Source organism: Centruroides vittatus, unplaced genomic scaffold (assembly GCF_030686945.1).
Source record: "Centruroides vittatus isolate TY-2023 unplaced genomic scaffold, ASM3068694v2 contig_10, whole genome shotgun sequence".
In the NCBI taxonomy this organism is placed as follows: Eukaryota; Metazoa; Arthropoda; class Arachnida; order Scorpiones; family Buthidae; genus Centruroides; species Centruroides vittatus.
The window spans coordinates 6,463,555-6,478,159 of NW_027120658.1; the positions used below are offsets into that span (position 1 = coordinate 6,463,555).

The 14,605-nt window shown below is 33.7% G+C and overlaps 1 protein-coding gene and 1 long non-coding RNA gene across 2 annotated transcripts; both read left to right on the top strand.

Annotated features, from left to right (window-relative positions):
• The first annotated feature begins 2,326 nt into the window (after window positions 1-2,326).
• Window positions 2,327-3,405, top strand: LOC136981676 (general transcription factor II-I repeat domain-containing protein 2-like). Its single transcript, XM_067278047.1, has 2 exons — window positions 2,327-2,353; window positions 2,416-3,405. Exons 1-2 carry the CDS (start codon window positions 2,327-2,329, stop codon window positions 3,403-3,405), a joined length of 1,017 nt encoding a protein of 338 aa, XP_067134148.1.
• A 2,608-nt stretch (window positions 3,406-6,013) lies between these two features.
• Window positions 6,014-6,596, top strand: LOC136968395 (uncharacterized). Its single transcript, XR_010879655.1, has 2 exons — window positions 6,014-6,068; window positions 6,146-6,596. It is a non-coding gene; the product is annotated as an uncharacterized lncRNA (long non-coding RNA).
• Window positions 6,597-14,605: the final 8,009 nt, after the last annotated feature.

Consider the following 14,605-nt stretch of genomic DNA (forward strand, 5'->3'; position numbering starts at 1 on the left):
TTTCTGTTTGATCTTTTCCTTGGCAGTGAAACATTACTATAGTACTTTGGGTAACCTTCAAACTTAGTAGGAACTGCATCAACAGACAGTATTGGAACATCACGGGGGATAATAACTTCTTCACCATTCACAATATGTTTCCAATTTCTGATTATAAAATGTTCCTCAAAGTGTAATTCACAAACCCTATGCCAGGGCTCCTAAGTTAAGTCACTGCGTCTGATTAATTTTTCCCAATCTTTTCGACGATTGTCGTCTTTTGGTGCCAAGAAAAGAGATTTTTTCTCTTTGTAGGATCGGTACCCTGTTTTACACAATAGAACAAAACACGTACATAATTTTGATTTTCGGGTGTTTGGTTCTTGTTTAGCCATTATTTGATTAACATTTCCTATGAATATATTTACTTTAAAAACACAAATTTAATCGCTTTCAATGTTGTTGTATGAAAGAATGCTATGTAAACAAAGAGAAAGTAGCGCTACGATTGACATCAGCGCCACCTTTTCTGTGACGTCACTAACCTCGACGCAGGACCAAACGGTTATAATAGAGGGATATAGCGCTTTCGACACTATATTTTCTAGCCACTTTAATCTAGACCAGTGATGGGCAAAGTTGGCCCGCGGGCCGGAGTTGGCCCGCGGGCCAACTCCGGCCCGCGAAAGTATTTAATCCGGCCCGCCGAGGGTCCATCGACATGGATAGTATATGGCCCGCTATAATTACGTTTTGACGGTCGAGAAGTATAAAGTAGATTCTACTTAGTAGAATAATAGATGCATAACCTATAGGTGAAGCTAAACTAGCCGCGTAGTTCATGTGTTGCGTAATACGGGGCGCAAAGCGTGGTGAAATGAGAGGCGCGGGCGGCGGGGGCGAGTGAACTCAGTCGCCACTCGCCACTCGCCAGCTATCACTGACCGAGCCGCACGTTTTACGTTAATTTAATAATTATAAATAATTAATTTTTAATTCAGACCAATTTTTAATTAATTTTTAATGACCAATTCAAAATTTATTTTTAGAAATTTAATACGAGATGGCAGCGTAACTCCCTTCCTCAAGTCAAATTAATTGATTTCTAATATTTAATTATAGCCTTTACATAGCCCAAGAATTTGGCATGTTTATCTGCGCTTTTGGGATAATGGCGTATAAAAAACGAAAAGTCGATTCCGAGTGTCGTCTGTTTAAATACCGCCACTGCAAATAAGACATACTGGCTTACCGTTGTATTCCGTAAAAAAGTATTTCCAAGCCCACTCTTCTTTAAAGATTTTAACCTTGCTCGTCATTTCAACACCAAACATTCAAAAACCAAATACTCTTTGATGAATGACGCAGAAAAAAGATAAATGCGGAAAACCTAAAAAAGACAATATCTGCTCAACGGAATGTGTTTATAAAGCAAAACACTGCTCAAAAGGCTTCTACACTGGCTGGATATGTTGTGGCTTATAAAATAGCTAAAAATAACAAACCATACTCGGAAGGAGAATTTGTAAAAGATTGTATGGTGAGTATGAGTAAAATTTTATGTCCAGAAAAAATTAGAGTTTGAGTCTGTCAGCTTATCGCGAAAAACAGTAACAACGCGAATTGATGCCATTGCATCAAACTTGTCGACTCAATTTAGGCAGCGTATAGAAAACTTTAAATATTTTTCCGTGACGATGGATGAAAGTACGGATCAGAAGTGACACTGCTCAATTATTAATCTTTATTAGAGGCGTTGACGACGAATTTAATATTACTGAAGAGCTAGCTTGTTTGCAATTGATAAAAGGAAAAACGACGGGGCAAACAATTTATAACGAATTTTCCGAAGGTCTTCAAAATTTAAATGCGCCTATTTCAAAATTATGCAATACAGTAGAGCGTCGAAAATTGGAACGTCGGTAATTGAAATGGCCGGAAACTGGAACGATTTTCAGTCGGACTGTGTCGTGCTGAATCGAACGTTTTTGATACTAAATTTACTTCTAAAGTATAATTTTCATGTTTTTATATTCTTCAATATATTTATTTTGTTTGTACAAAATGCAGAAATAATTTTTAACGATACGATAGCCTCGATTATTATTATAAAAATTTTCGTTAGGCTTAAAATCGACGAAAATTCAACACGAAGCGACACGCAACGGAGAAAAATTCAACAGGAAGCGATACGCAACAAAGAAAAATTTGAACATCGGACAGGTTAATATATATTTTTTCGTACATAATCGGAAATTGGAAAAAATCACTACTTGGAACGACCCCAGTCTCCAATTGGTTCCAGTTATCGACGCTCTACTGTATAACTACAGATGGAGCCCCAAATATGGTTGGAAAAACGCGGGATTTTCAGGTATTTTTCGGAACCAGAATCCTAATCACGAAATTGTATTTTTACATTTTATAATTCACCAGGACATCCTTTGTAAAGCTGCAATAGCTATTACCCTTGTACTTAATGTGGTTTTAAAACTAATTAATACGATTCGATCTCGGGGCTTGGTACACCGACAATTCCAAGAATTTCTGATTGAAGTCGACGCAGATTATTCTGACCTTCTTTACCACACGAAAGTAAGATGGTTAAGTTGTGGATATGCATTTGAACGGGTTTGGAATTTAAAAGAGGAAATACAAGATTTTTTAAAGAATAAAACAGAGAAATGGTCTGATTTCCAAATCTTCGAAGACAAAGATTGGCGTACCGATTTTGCATTTTTTACCGATTTGCTCGAACACTATAACAAATTAAATAAAAAATTGCAAGGAAAGAACCAATTTATAGATGAGACTTGGGGTTGTCTGAAATCATTTAAAACTCAGCTTTTTCTGTTTTATAACTGCATGGCGAAGAACGATTTAACTCACTTTCTGCGTTTAAAATCCATGTCACCAGTGAGTGAGAACAAACTAAAAGAATTCAGTCAGGCGTTGAAAAAACTTCACACAGAATTTGAAACTAGGTTTCAAGATTTTAAGAACATTCAATCATCGCTAAATGTTTTCTCGATGCCGTTTAATGTAGATCCGGAAAATGTATCTGCAGAATTGCAGTTGGAAATTATTGAAATGCAGTGCAGTACCCATTTAAAGCAATTGTTCTTCAATTCCACAAAACTAGATTTTTATAGAGCACTGCGGAAAGCTGAATTCCCAAAGATGATTGCTCACGCCCAGAAAATTATGGCGATGTTTGCGTCGTCATATGTGTCCAAACAGACTTTTTCGACCATGAAATTGCGGAAAAACTCAATCAGAAACCGATTGACTGATGAACACCTTTTCGCACTGCTGAAAGTTGCTTCGTCACAGCTGGAACCTGCTTTCGAAAATATTATGGAAAATCAAAAACAATTCCATATGTCTCACACGCCTACCATGGCAGGGCCTTCGAATAAAAGTTAAATTAATTATTATTTAAGGTAAAAGGTAATTTGTAACATTTGTGTGTAATGCTGTAATGTTTTTATAATATGATTAAAAGCTTTAACACAAAATGCATTTTTTCTATAATTCTGGCCCTACTCTAGAATTTCTTAAACTTTGTGGTCCCCCATTAAAAAAGTTTGCCCACCACTGCTTTAGACTCTCTAAGGTTATAAAAATTCAGATTAGAGCCTGTATATAATGTATCTATTTCGGAAGCAATTCTAGTATTAGAATCACCAAGGATCAAAATGTCATCATCGTCTTTAAAATCAAGAATCAATCAGTGAATCATATTTATTAATAGAAATATAAACCAGGACGATTAGAAGTCTAGGACGATCATTAAACAAAAGTTAATCGAATGTAAGTTTAGCGGTAATAAAATTATCGGAGAGATGACAAATTTCTAACTTACCAAATTTCCGAAAAATTACTAACAACAATCCACCGGATGGTCTTCCACGTCTCTCAGATTTAAGAGCTAGAAATTCAGTAAAATAGCACTGAGAATCGGTTAAAATGCACCTAGGTAGTCCAGGATGGCGGCATTTCCGGTTGCCACTGCCGACGGCGACTGTTGCAAGCGAGACGCGATCACGTGACCCGTTCGGAAAGCTTAGCGCTGGCGACTGTAGAGGGTGTTTTTCGAAATCTGGCAATTTTTGTATGCAAATCGCTTCGTTCGTCGTAGAATTTTTCTTTGCTGTAAAATTATGCAAATTTTCGTTCCCTTTCGCGTGGTCGTGACGTATGCGAGACGTTTTTTTTTTTTGGTTCTTTAGAATTTTCCTACTGCTGTTGTTTTACGGTACGTGCCTCTTTTTTCCATTTCGTATCGAGGTTTATTCCTTGACATTTTGCATTTTGTTTATTTCGTTTTTTTTCGAAATTTAGAAAGAAAAAATAAAGCGGAGAATAATAATGTCGACCGAAGTGATATTTTCGGAAGAATTCTGGACTAGGTGTGATTCGCTAATGTTCTTCGAATTGCTTGGAAGCGAATTTAACGATTTGGGGATGGACGAGAGAATTCTGTCCGACGTGAAATTGGCCGTAAAACTAGGTTTGCAACATGTCGAGGCCGTTTGTACCGTTTGTTCCCGTGCGTCTAAGTTGGCGTATCGTGCCGACAGGAACTCCGTGGCGATGAGATGCGCCTATTGTAAAAAGAATTCCTTCGCTTTCGAAGGTACCGTACCTTTAGGGGTAAGTGCGGACGCATTTCTTGGGGCAAAGTGTTTTCCTTCGTTTGGCACTCGCTGTGCTTGGAATGCACGCTAAAGAACGCGGCCTTTGCGTGCTCTATCAGAAGTCACACGTCTGTCGATTGGGCGGCAAACTACTTCCGTCTAGTAATGATGATAGCCGTGGAGAATGTTTCGTCGTTTAAAGTGGCGATGAAAACCCTAGTCCTATTAGGGGCTGTCCATAAATGACGTCCACGCTGGAAAAGAGGGAGGAGGTGGGTTGAACTTCAGTGAATTGTCCGTTTATTTCATTAAATTTTATGCACTTTTATTTCAAAATTATGTTTCGTTTCTACTTACGGTATAAAGGGATAAAAGGTTTTAAGGGGGATAGTTTTGTTAGATGTCCTAAGAGGGGAGGGTGAACATTTCAAGAAAAATGCGAACATAATTTATGAACAGCTCCTTATTTCGACGTTCAGCGTGAAATTAAATTACAAAGTACATTTCAGGATAAAGCAGAATGTCAAGCTCATGTGCACAACACACCTAGCGACGTCGCGACGTTACATAGCAAGTTCAGGCTGGAAAACAAGAAGTGATGTTGAGAACCGAAGGCAGGTTTTATGCAATGCCGCCCAGCGTTTCTAAATTGGGAATTTTTATTGACTGACAGAAATTTTGGCCAGTTTTTTGGGATGACATATTTTTCACATTATATTTTTTCAGTAGACTAAAGCAAGAGTTATCAAACTTTTTTCACATCGGGCCAGATAACAGAATGACGAGCGCAGCCCTCATAACCATTTTGTTCAATACAGCACACTGAATACACAAAAAATAAAGACAACCAACATATTTACATACAAATACACAAACACGATCGCTGCAACAAGCTCGTAATTGCTTTTCTTAGAAACTGCATTACAGGTACTGTACTTAACACAAAAAGTGCTCTGATATCCAAAGTCGCAAAAAGCCGAAAATTTCATTTCACTGATTTTCTTAAAAATTATATTACTGTTAGATGTAAAAATCAGATTGGACCAATTTTGGCATTTTTACTTACTTATTTTAATTTTTTCTACATAGTAAGTTCATCTACAATCTATGATAAATAATTATATTTTAGCTCATTTGTGGCAGAGTGCGGCGGCGGGCCGTAGTTTGGTGACCCCTGGACTAAAGCATAAAAATTTTCATATGACAGAACATGTGAAATACCGTTTAAGTTTGTAAATCGGGGTTTGACTGTATTATATTTCTATTATTATTTTTTTTATATTAACATACAATAAAATTATATAAATTATTTCAGAAATAAAACAATCAGATAACACAGGAAATTAGGCTATAGAAAGGCGATTTTACAAAACTAATCCGTCGCGTAGCAGTTGTGTAAGTCACGTGTCGATGATATTGCCAAGTATGGGATTTTAAACGTGTTGTGCTGTAATTAGATGTGTTATGGCTATTTCTAAATGTTTGGTTTAAATTTGACTTTTTCTAAGGTAAAATTTGATTATTAGATGGCACAATCTCTAGGAAAAGAAGGTACAGAAGAGAGACAAAAGGAAAAGGTATGGTTCGATCCGGAAGAATATACATTGAGGAAGAGGCTTCCGAGGAAATTGCCAAAACGAAAAAATGATGTGTATGTAAACATGAAAACCAACTTTAAAGCGCAGCTTAATCGTTGTGAGAAACTTATAAATAATGGAGAAAATGAACTGTACATTCACGGACTCGGAAATGCTTGCAATCGTGCTATTAATCTAGCTCTGCAGTTAAAAAGTAACCACGTGGAAATTATCGAAGTGAGTGTCAACACGTCTACTGTTGAATTAGTTGACGATTGGGAACCGGAATATGATCATTTGGAATCTCATACACAAATTAGAAATAATTCAGCTGTACATATAAAAGTGTATCGATTAAATCCAATAAATCTGTGATAATTGATTAATGTTTGCAACTGAATTTCGAATATCTTGCTGAAGTATTTGAATAGTACAATACATTGTTTTCCATCATCCAGAAATAGATTCATAGTTATTACAATTTATGTAAATTATGGACTATGAGACATGATTTACATAAAATGGAAATTATATGGTTAATAAATTCAATAGAAATGTAAATTTCTATTATTAAAGATTCTCTTTCAGAAAAAAAATAATTCTATTACTACTTATAAAGGACTTTTTGTAATCATAATTTAAACATAGGCAAAAGATACATGCATATTTATAAAATTTAAATTTTAAAATTGTATTTAAATTATTTTGTGTGTTAAATTAATAATTTTGCATACTCTGTTTATTACGTACATTAAGAGGAGATAATAATTAGGAACATTTTAATCTAGTTCAGTAATTTAAGAACAAATGCACTTTTGGAGAATATAAAGGATGCAATTTTTTGTTTGTTTTTTTTTCTTTTTTAACTCTACTTGGTACATAACCTTTGTGAGTTCAGTCAGACCCACAGTGGAAATGGCGAAGTGGCAAGAGATTGGGCCTGATATCTTCAACAGACTGCCCATGTAAAATTAAAATTTGGGTAACCCTACAAAGGGTGGTTTGAAATTCAACCCCACTTTTCCTAGAATGATGCTTTAATTACTTCAGCTATCTGGTTGTCAGAATTGTGACATAGTATTTGCATTAATTAAGTAATTAAAAATAAATTTTCTTTACATAAGTAATTTCAATGCAATGTTTTTGATTCTAAGATACTACCCTTTAAATTAATAACTATCTTCAAAACAAATTGATTCATTAAAAATCAATTAGATAAAATATTTTAATAAAATTTTTTCTAACTATAAAGAATGAAAGGATATTGCCCTTTAACATTAGAAAATGTTTTTAATTTTATAAATTAAATTGTAATTATTTAATATTCAAATGAGAGTTGATGTTTTTTGCACATAATATAACTAATATATTTGAGGTTTTGATTTAGTATGTAATTTTTTATAATATATATTTGATAATTAAAAAACCATTATTTTAGAAGAGAATAGGCTGCTATTTCTTGTCCTGAAATGTCACTCTTTACAAACCAGTACTTTTTAACTTAATATCAACAGCAAAGAAACTATACTTTAGATGGCCAAAACATTTGCCTATCTAAAACATAGTTTATATGCTCTGTAGTCTGTCACTATTTTGATGTTACTAAGTCAAGCTTTGTCATAATTTTGAAAAATATGGCATTACTTTAATACTTTTGATAAGTTATGATGTAGTGGAATAATAGTTAATTTGGTAAATATCTAAAAATTTAAAAAGGGATGCTTGCTCTTTTCATTTCCTATATTTTAATATTAATCCTGTTTAACCAGATACAAAACAACAAACAAAAATATATGTTTGTTGTTTAAATAATATTATATTTGTACAAAAGTCTGAAGTAATTTTATTTAAAAATATACTTCTTACTTCAAATTATCAAAATTAATTATAGAAAGAATTTTAGATCAAATTCTACAAGAACCAATTCAAAAATATAATCTTTATAACAGAATTTATTAATAAAAAATGGCAAAACTCTTTTAACTAACACAAAGTCTATGTTATGGTTGCTATCTGATCTCATTCTATACAATTTGGAAGTAATGCATCCTTATAAATGATAAATCTTACTGTGCTTGAAAAAATAATACATTATATTGAATGCTGAATAAAAAAAACAAAACTTCAAAATTGACTACACTCAAGAAATTAAATTACAGGCCTAGGAGCGCTATTTCCCCTTTGAAAAAGTGAGAAAAGTGAGTTGAAATACAGAAAAAAGCGAATAAAAAGTGAGTGCAATAGTGACAAAACAAAGTGAAAACACAGAAGGAAAACTCAGCAAAATAGCGGTAAAAATTGTTATTTTCTTTTTATTCTGTTATGGTTAAACACATTTTAAAAATTTCTGTATATACTGTAATATAGTAGCCACTCGTTATATCGCGTTTTTTTGGTCCCCCAAATTTTAAAAGCATTTGAGTCAATTAATTTTAAATTACCAATTGCCACTGAATTTCTATTTGCAACGAAATACGAGAAAGAGCTAAATATGCAGAACAGGTGGATAGATCGATTGTCATTTGTTTCCTTTTGATATAAAAGTTGTTTATTTATTAGTTTTAAGTACAGTCTCCTCATTTACAAGTTTCTGTGAATTCGAAATTTCATACCTTTATGTGAATTAACGGTATTGCGTCAATTCACATAAAGGTGTGAAATTTCGAATTCACCGCATAATGTGTAAGGAAAAGATCTCTTTAATTCTGAACGAAAACTTTAAAATTTTTATACAGTAGTAACTTTATTTTGCTTTTTAGAGAATTTTTACTCTAATTTTATAAGTTTTGATGTTCTATTATATATTCAATATTTATTTTTTTAAATTTTCAATTACAGCATTTATAATTTTTATTGAAAAATATAAACTACACGAATTTCTAATAAGCGATTTATATAGTACTGTATAATAAAATCGCAATTGATGTTTTGTTTTTATATCGACAGTATTTGTCTTTCAATGTCATTGTTAAAGAAACAATAATGCTAAATGGGCGTTCATGGTTTCGATGTTTACGTAAACGTCAATTAATTCGATATAACCTACGAATAAAATTCAGGATTGAAAAACTAAGCTTATTTTATATCAGAAACACTTGCTGATGAAAGAATAGCGATTCCATAGCATGTATAATCTGTTCAGTAAAAGCCCAGAATTTTTATTACTCGGTTATATCGCGTTTTTTTTCTGTCTCCCGATAACCAGTGGCTTCTGTATTTCAAGTAAACCATGAATACTTGAAAAGTCTTTGGCTTCTGTAAATAATCAGTCATGAAAGATGATGTTCTTTTATTAAGATTATTCTGCATGTTATCAGCTTCCTTCTTTTTCGCTTCCTCTTGCTTTTGAACACTTAACACTAATAAGCATCACACGTGCTGCTTGTACTTCATTCATGTTCTTGCTGTTAATAGCCTTCTCCAGTTTTTTTGTTTGCTGCTTCTAACAAAACTTGGACTGTCGCATGTATTTCATTTTCTTCTACATTTTTCTGGTTTAAACTCAGTTGCAGTTCCATAATCTTCATGTTACGAACAGCTTTCTTTTGTTGTTCTTCAAAACATTTCTGTGCTCTTTTTTCCGTTTCTCTTATTCTTTTAACTTCTTTTCATTTTCCAATCGTTCTTGATAATTTCTATGCACCGAGGAAGCTAACTTCAGTCGTCCTTTGTAATAGGTACAAGGTGTGGGCTTTGGTCATACATGTTCAGTCCCTCCTTAACAATCAAAAGTGAATTAAGCATTCTTTCCAACACTGATGCTCTATCAGGAGAAAGTGCCCGGCATAAAATTGATCCTCTCTTTCATGGGAACGGGATTTTCGATGCTGATTTCACTAATTTGGCTATTCTCGGATATTTATCATTATCAGAAACTGTTTATTTTTTAATGCTTCGAGATGTGTAAATATTGATTTCAAAATAAAATAATAAATCTGAAATAATATACAGTACTCCAAATAATATAAGTAAAATAATATTTTATTAATGATTTCATAAATAAAAAGGAACTTTTTCCTGCAGATGAATAAAAACCAACATCGTTGCAAAGTTGTTAACCTTTGGGAAGCGTGTGAAAATCTTTCTCACAAGCAATTACGTGTTGTACTTTTTACAACACTTCGAATATTTTAATTTATTTGGTAAATTTTATATGTAAATATGAATTTACATTTTCGTTTACTTTTTTAGTCTCTCAATTAATGCACAATTATAATCGGCATAAGAGAAGATTAAAAAATGGATATTTCACAAGCAAAGTAATCACACATTTTATGAAAATAACACTTACTATATGGAATAATTATACTTGTAGTCAATTTAAACATACATTTATGGGAAGATGTAGATGTGATTTAACGTTAACAATATGCTATGAAATCATTAAAGTAATTTTATTAAACTCAAGTTTATGAAATTATTTAAAGATAAATCAAGTAAAAAAATATTTTTGTAAACGACAACTCCATAACCCGATTGTTAATTAAAACCAAATAATCTGCCAAATTATTGGGCTATAACCAGGATAACTAAATGGTCAGAAACGAAATCTTTTTTAGTGGTAGGAGGTTACGCTACTATCTCGTGTTAATTTTAATAATTATATATTTTGAATTTAAAAGCGGCAGCAGTGTTGTCAGCTTGAGAGATTAATCCCTCTGCGTAATGTGTTTTCCCCTGCAAAAGGACTTTAGTGATTTTCTTAGAAAACAGCCAAAACCGCAGGGATGCTTAGAATACTTATTTTTAAACTCTGTAGAAGGAAATGCAATTCGGATAAGGTAGATTTTGGCGAATAATGAAAATATGGCATGAGTACATAACTTTACTCAACACTGGCTTCTGAATTTGTAATGAGAGGGATTTTTTAAGTGCATAAAAGATTTTTTTAAATACGTTAAATAAATTTTTGTTTCCTATAACCTAACGACACTGAGCGGGCAGTTGCAATTTTGAGTCTGCTCAGGGCCGCGTATTTTCTTCTAAAAAATTCTATTCCGATAGTCCGATAATTCGGCAATTCGTTTGGCTTTAAAATTATTTTTGGTTTGTCCCACATCTTAATTAAGCACGTGAAAATGACCAAAAAAGTGAGAAAAGTGAGAAAATGACCTGAAAAGTGAGAAAAGTGAGGATACTTCAGAAAAGTGAGTACAAGTGAGAAAAGTGAGCGACTCCGAGGCCTGAAATTATATTGTATAATCATCAATAGTTACAGATGATATTTTTATGCTGTATTATAGCTGAATTGTTTTCTGAAACACTTTTTTTCACACAACAAATGCAAATTTTTATCTTGGGCTTATTTTAAAGATATCATTTTATCTGTTTAAAGTAAATCAAAGAAATATTATATTATTGACAATTCCCATTTATTTAATGTTTCTGAAATCTGATGTATTTCTATTGCCTGCTTAGTTTTAATTTGAATACAAATTGTTTATTCCTGCATTCCATGCATAAATCATGAGACTTATTGAATAGATTTAAAAAATTATGCCAGATGACTTTTTTTTCCTCATAACTGTTACTGGATAATTTACTGTTACCATAACCTTAACAGACTATTGTATGATCTACTTATTGAAAAATTTTCAAAATTACTTTCCATGAAAAATTTTAAAAACCAGCACATTGTAATTTCTTAATAGCATATATATATTATTTATGTTACAATTGAATTCGTTACAATGTAAAAGCAATGCTGACTCTTTTCTCTTTAATCTAATTGCCGTTTCATGTTCTTTTATTCTTACGCTAAGCTTTCTTCCTGTTTCCCCGATGTAAAAATTTGGAGTTGGACAGGTACAAAACAATTCGTAGACCACTCCTGCGGTTCCCAGTTGGTCGTCCGGCGCCTTTTTTTCTCCACTATTCAAAATGTCTACAAATTATTACAGACAGAAAGAAGGTATTGCCATGGGATCGGTCATTGGACCAAAAATAGCAGATATTACTATGATAAGAATGGATGAAAAAGTATCAAAATTGAAAGGTATTCAGTATTATGCAAGATTATTATTATGTTGATGACATAATAATAATATTCAAAAATAGTTACGTGTAAAGATATAGAAGACCATGCTAACAGTTTACATAGAAACTTAAAATTTACAAGTGAAGAAGAATCAGAACAAGAGATGAAGTTTTTGGATATAGTTATAAAGAGAAAGGAAACGAGTATTATTCATTAAGTACGAAAAACAATAAATAAAAAAGACTATTAATTATAAATCTTATTGTCCCATAGACACCAAAAGGAGACGGCCGGATGGCCGAGCGGTCAAGGTAACAGCCTACCGCTCTGGGGGACCCAAGATCGAATCCTAACGGGTCGAATAATCCCCAGGAATTTTTCGGGGGGTGGTCCGTTCGGATATGTCGAGCCCCGTCCCTCACCACCCGGTCGCCCTATTGTGGGCCTGGCCGAACCCATAATGGGCCTTCTAAAAGAGGCCCTCTTAGTGCCCACAGGGCGGAAAGAGTTACAAAAAAAAAGACACCAAAAGGAATGTATTTATCATGGAATTAAAGAAGATTCTGAACAGAACCACCTTACAAGAAGATATGGACATAAATTTTTTAAAACGCTGTTTTAATTCTATGTTAAATGATTATCCCAGGAACATCCTTAGTAAGTGGTACAACTCATATCTAAATTATAGATTTAATGTAAAAAACAAGATATAAGGAAATTTAATATAAGATGTATTTTTTATGTTCAAGTTATTTGAGAAATATAAACCAATTTTTAAAGTGTTTCCTGTATGTATAGTGGCATGTCAAAAATACAAGATGTCCGGTATGATTAACATTTTGAATAGTGGAGAAAAAAAAGGCGCCGGAATACCAACTGGGAACCGCAGGAGTGGTCTATAAGTTGTTTTGTTCCTGTCCAATTCCAAATTTTTACATCGGGGAAACAGGAGGAAAGCTTAGCGTAAGAATAAAAGAACACGAAGCGGCGATTAGATTAAAACTTTATGAATCGTTTCTATTTTACCTACATACAATTCATATCCTCTATCAATTTACATCATCTTGCCCCCACCCTTACCCGTTGGCTGGCGTCGTCCTTGAAGCTCACGAAGGAAAGAGTTAGTTTACTTCGTTAAGAAAATGGCGCCCGACGATATCGATGTTTCTAGATCTACTCGAGTGTTTAAATTGTGAATTAAAAGGTGAAATGATTGAAATAACTGTCCATCCGAAGCAACCTAAGAAAAATATTTTGGATAAGGCTGCACTAGCAACATTCATATCTTCGATTTTAGAAACAGCCATTTAGTTATAACGAATCGTTCGAAAAGTCTAACGAAACAAGAAAAACGAGAATGACGTCATCGTTAAACTCGTTTGACTTAACGAACGTACCCTATAGTACACCGTTAGTTGTAGCTGTTCATAAACTGTCATAAGTTCTTTCATCTATATGTAAAAGAAAATTTTGATCTAGTTCGATTAAAACCTTCAAACATGGAGCCGCCATCCATACTTCGCTTGTTGTCTTCGAAAAGCTAGCGCTTCTCAACCTCGCTAATGAAATTTTGTACGCGTTTTGAGATGGCGCTGGAAGCGAGCTAAAATATTGAACGAGTTTTATCACTGCGCTGACATTTCGCTGAATAACGGAAAACGTGGAAATAAAACGTAAAAAACCACGAGCATGCGCAATTGCTTGGCGCCATCTTTAGACGTCACTCCTGATGTCGACTTAACCTCTGATTGTTTGTTTATACCAAACTATTGGATGAACAATCATACAGAAAAAGAAAATGGTCAAGTAGACTTTTTGGCAACTAATAATATGTACAGTATATAGACATATATAAAAGAAAATGTAAAGAATGTTTTCTTTACATTAAAAATAGTTTAAAAAATAATTTGATCAAACCTGAATGATGATATGAAAATTTTAAGATCATGATATGACGTAATCTGTAAGTGACTGTCTCAAACCGTAAGCCCAACCATACTTACAGATGTTTTTTTTTTTTAAAACTTTTTGCCCTGTGGACACTAAGAGGGCCTCTTTCAGAAAGCCCATTATGGGTTCGGCCAGGCCCACAATGGGGCGACCGGGAGGTGAGGGACGGGGCCCGACATATCCGAACGGACCACCCCCGAAAAATTCCTGGGGATTATTCGACCCGTTCGGATTCGATCCCGGGTCCCCCAGAGCGGTAGGCTGCCACCTTGACCGCTCGGCCATCCGGCCGTCTAATTACAGATGTAATAGAGGAGAGGTGAAGATGTCTTAGCAGAAACAACAGTTAAATGTGATTAATTAAAAATGTAGAATAAACGTTTACAATGCGTTTGATTATGTATTGTACACTACAAATTGGTGCTCCCATTTGTAATAAGTAGTCGGATCTGGAACTGACTAGGTTTTATAATGTATACGAT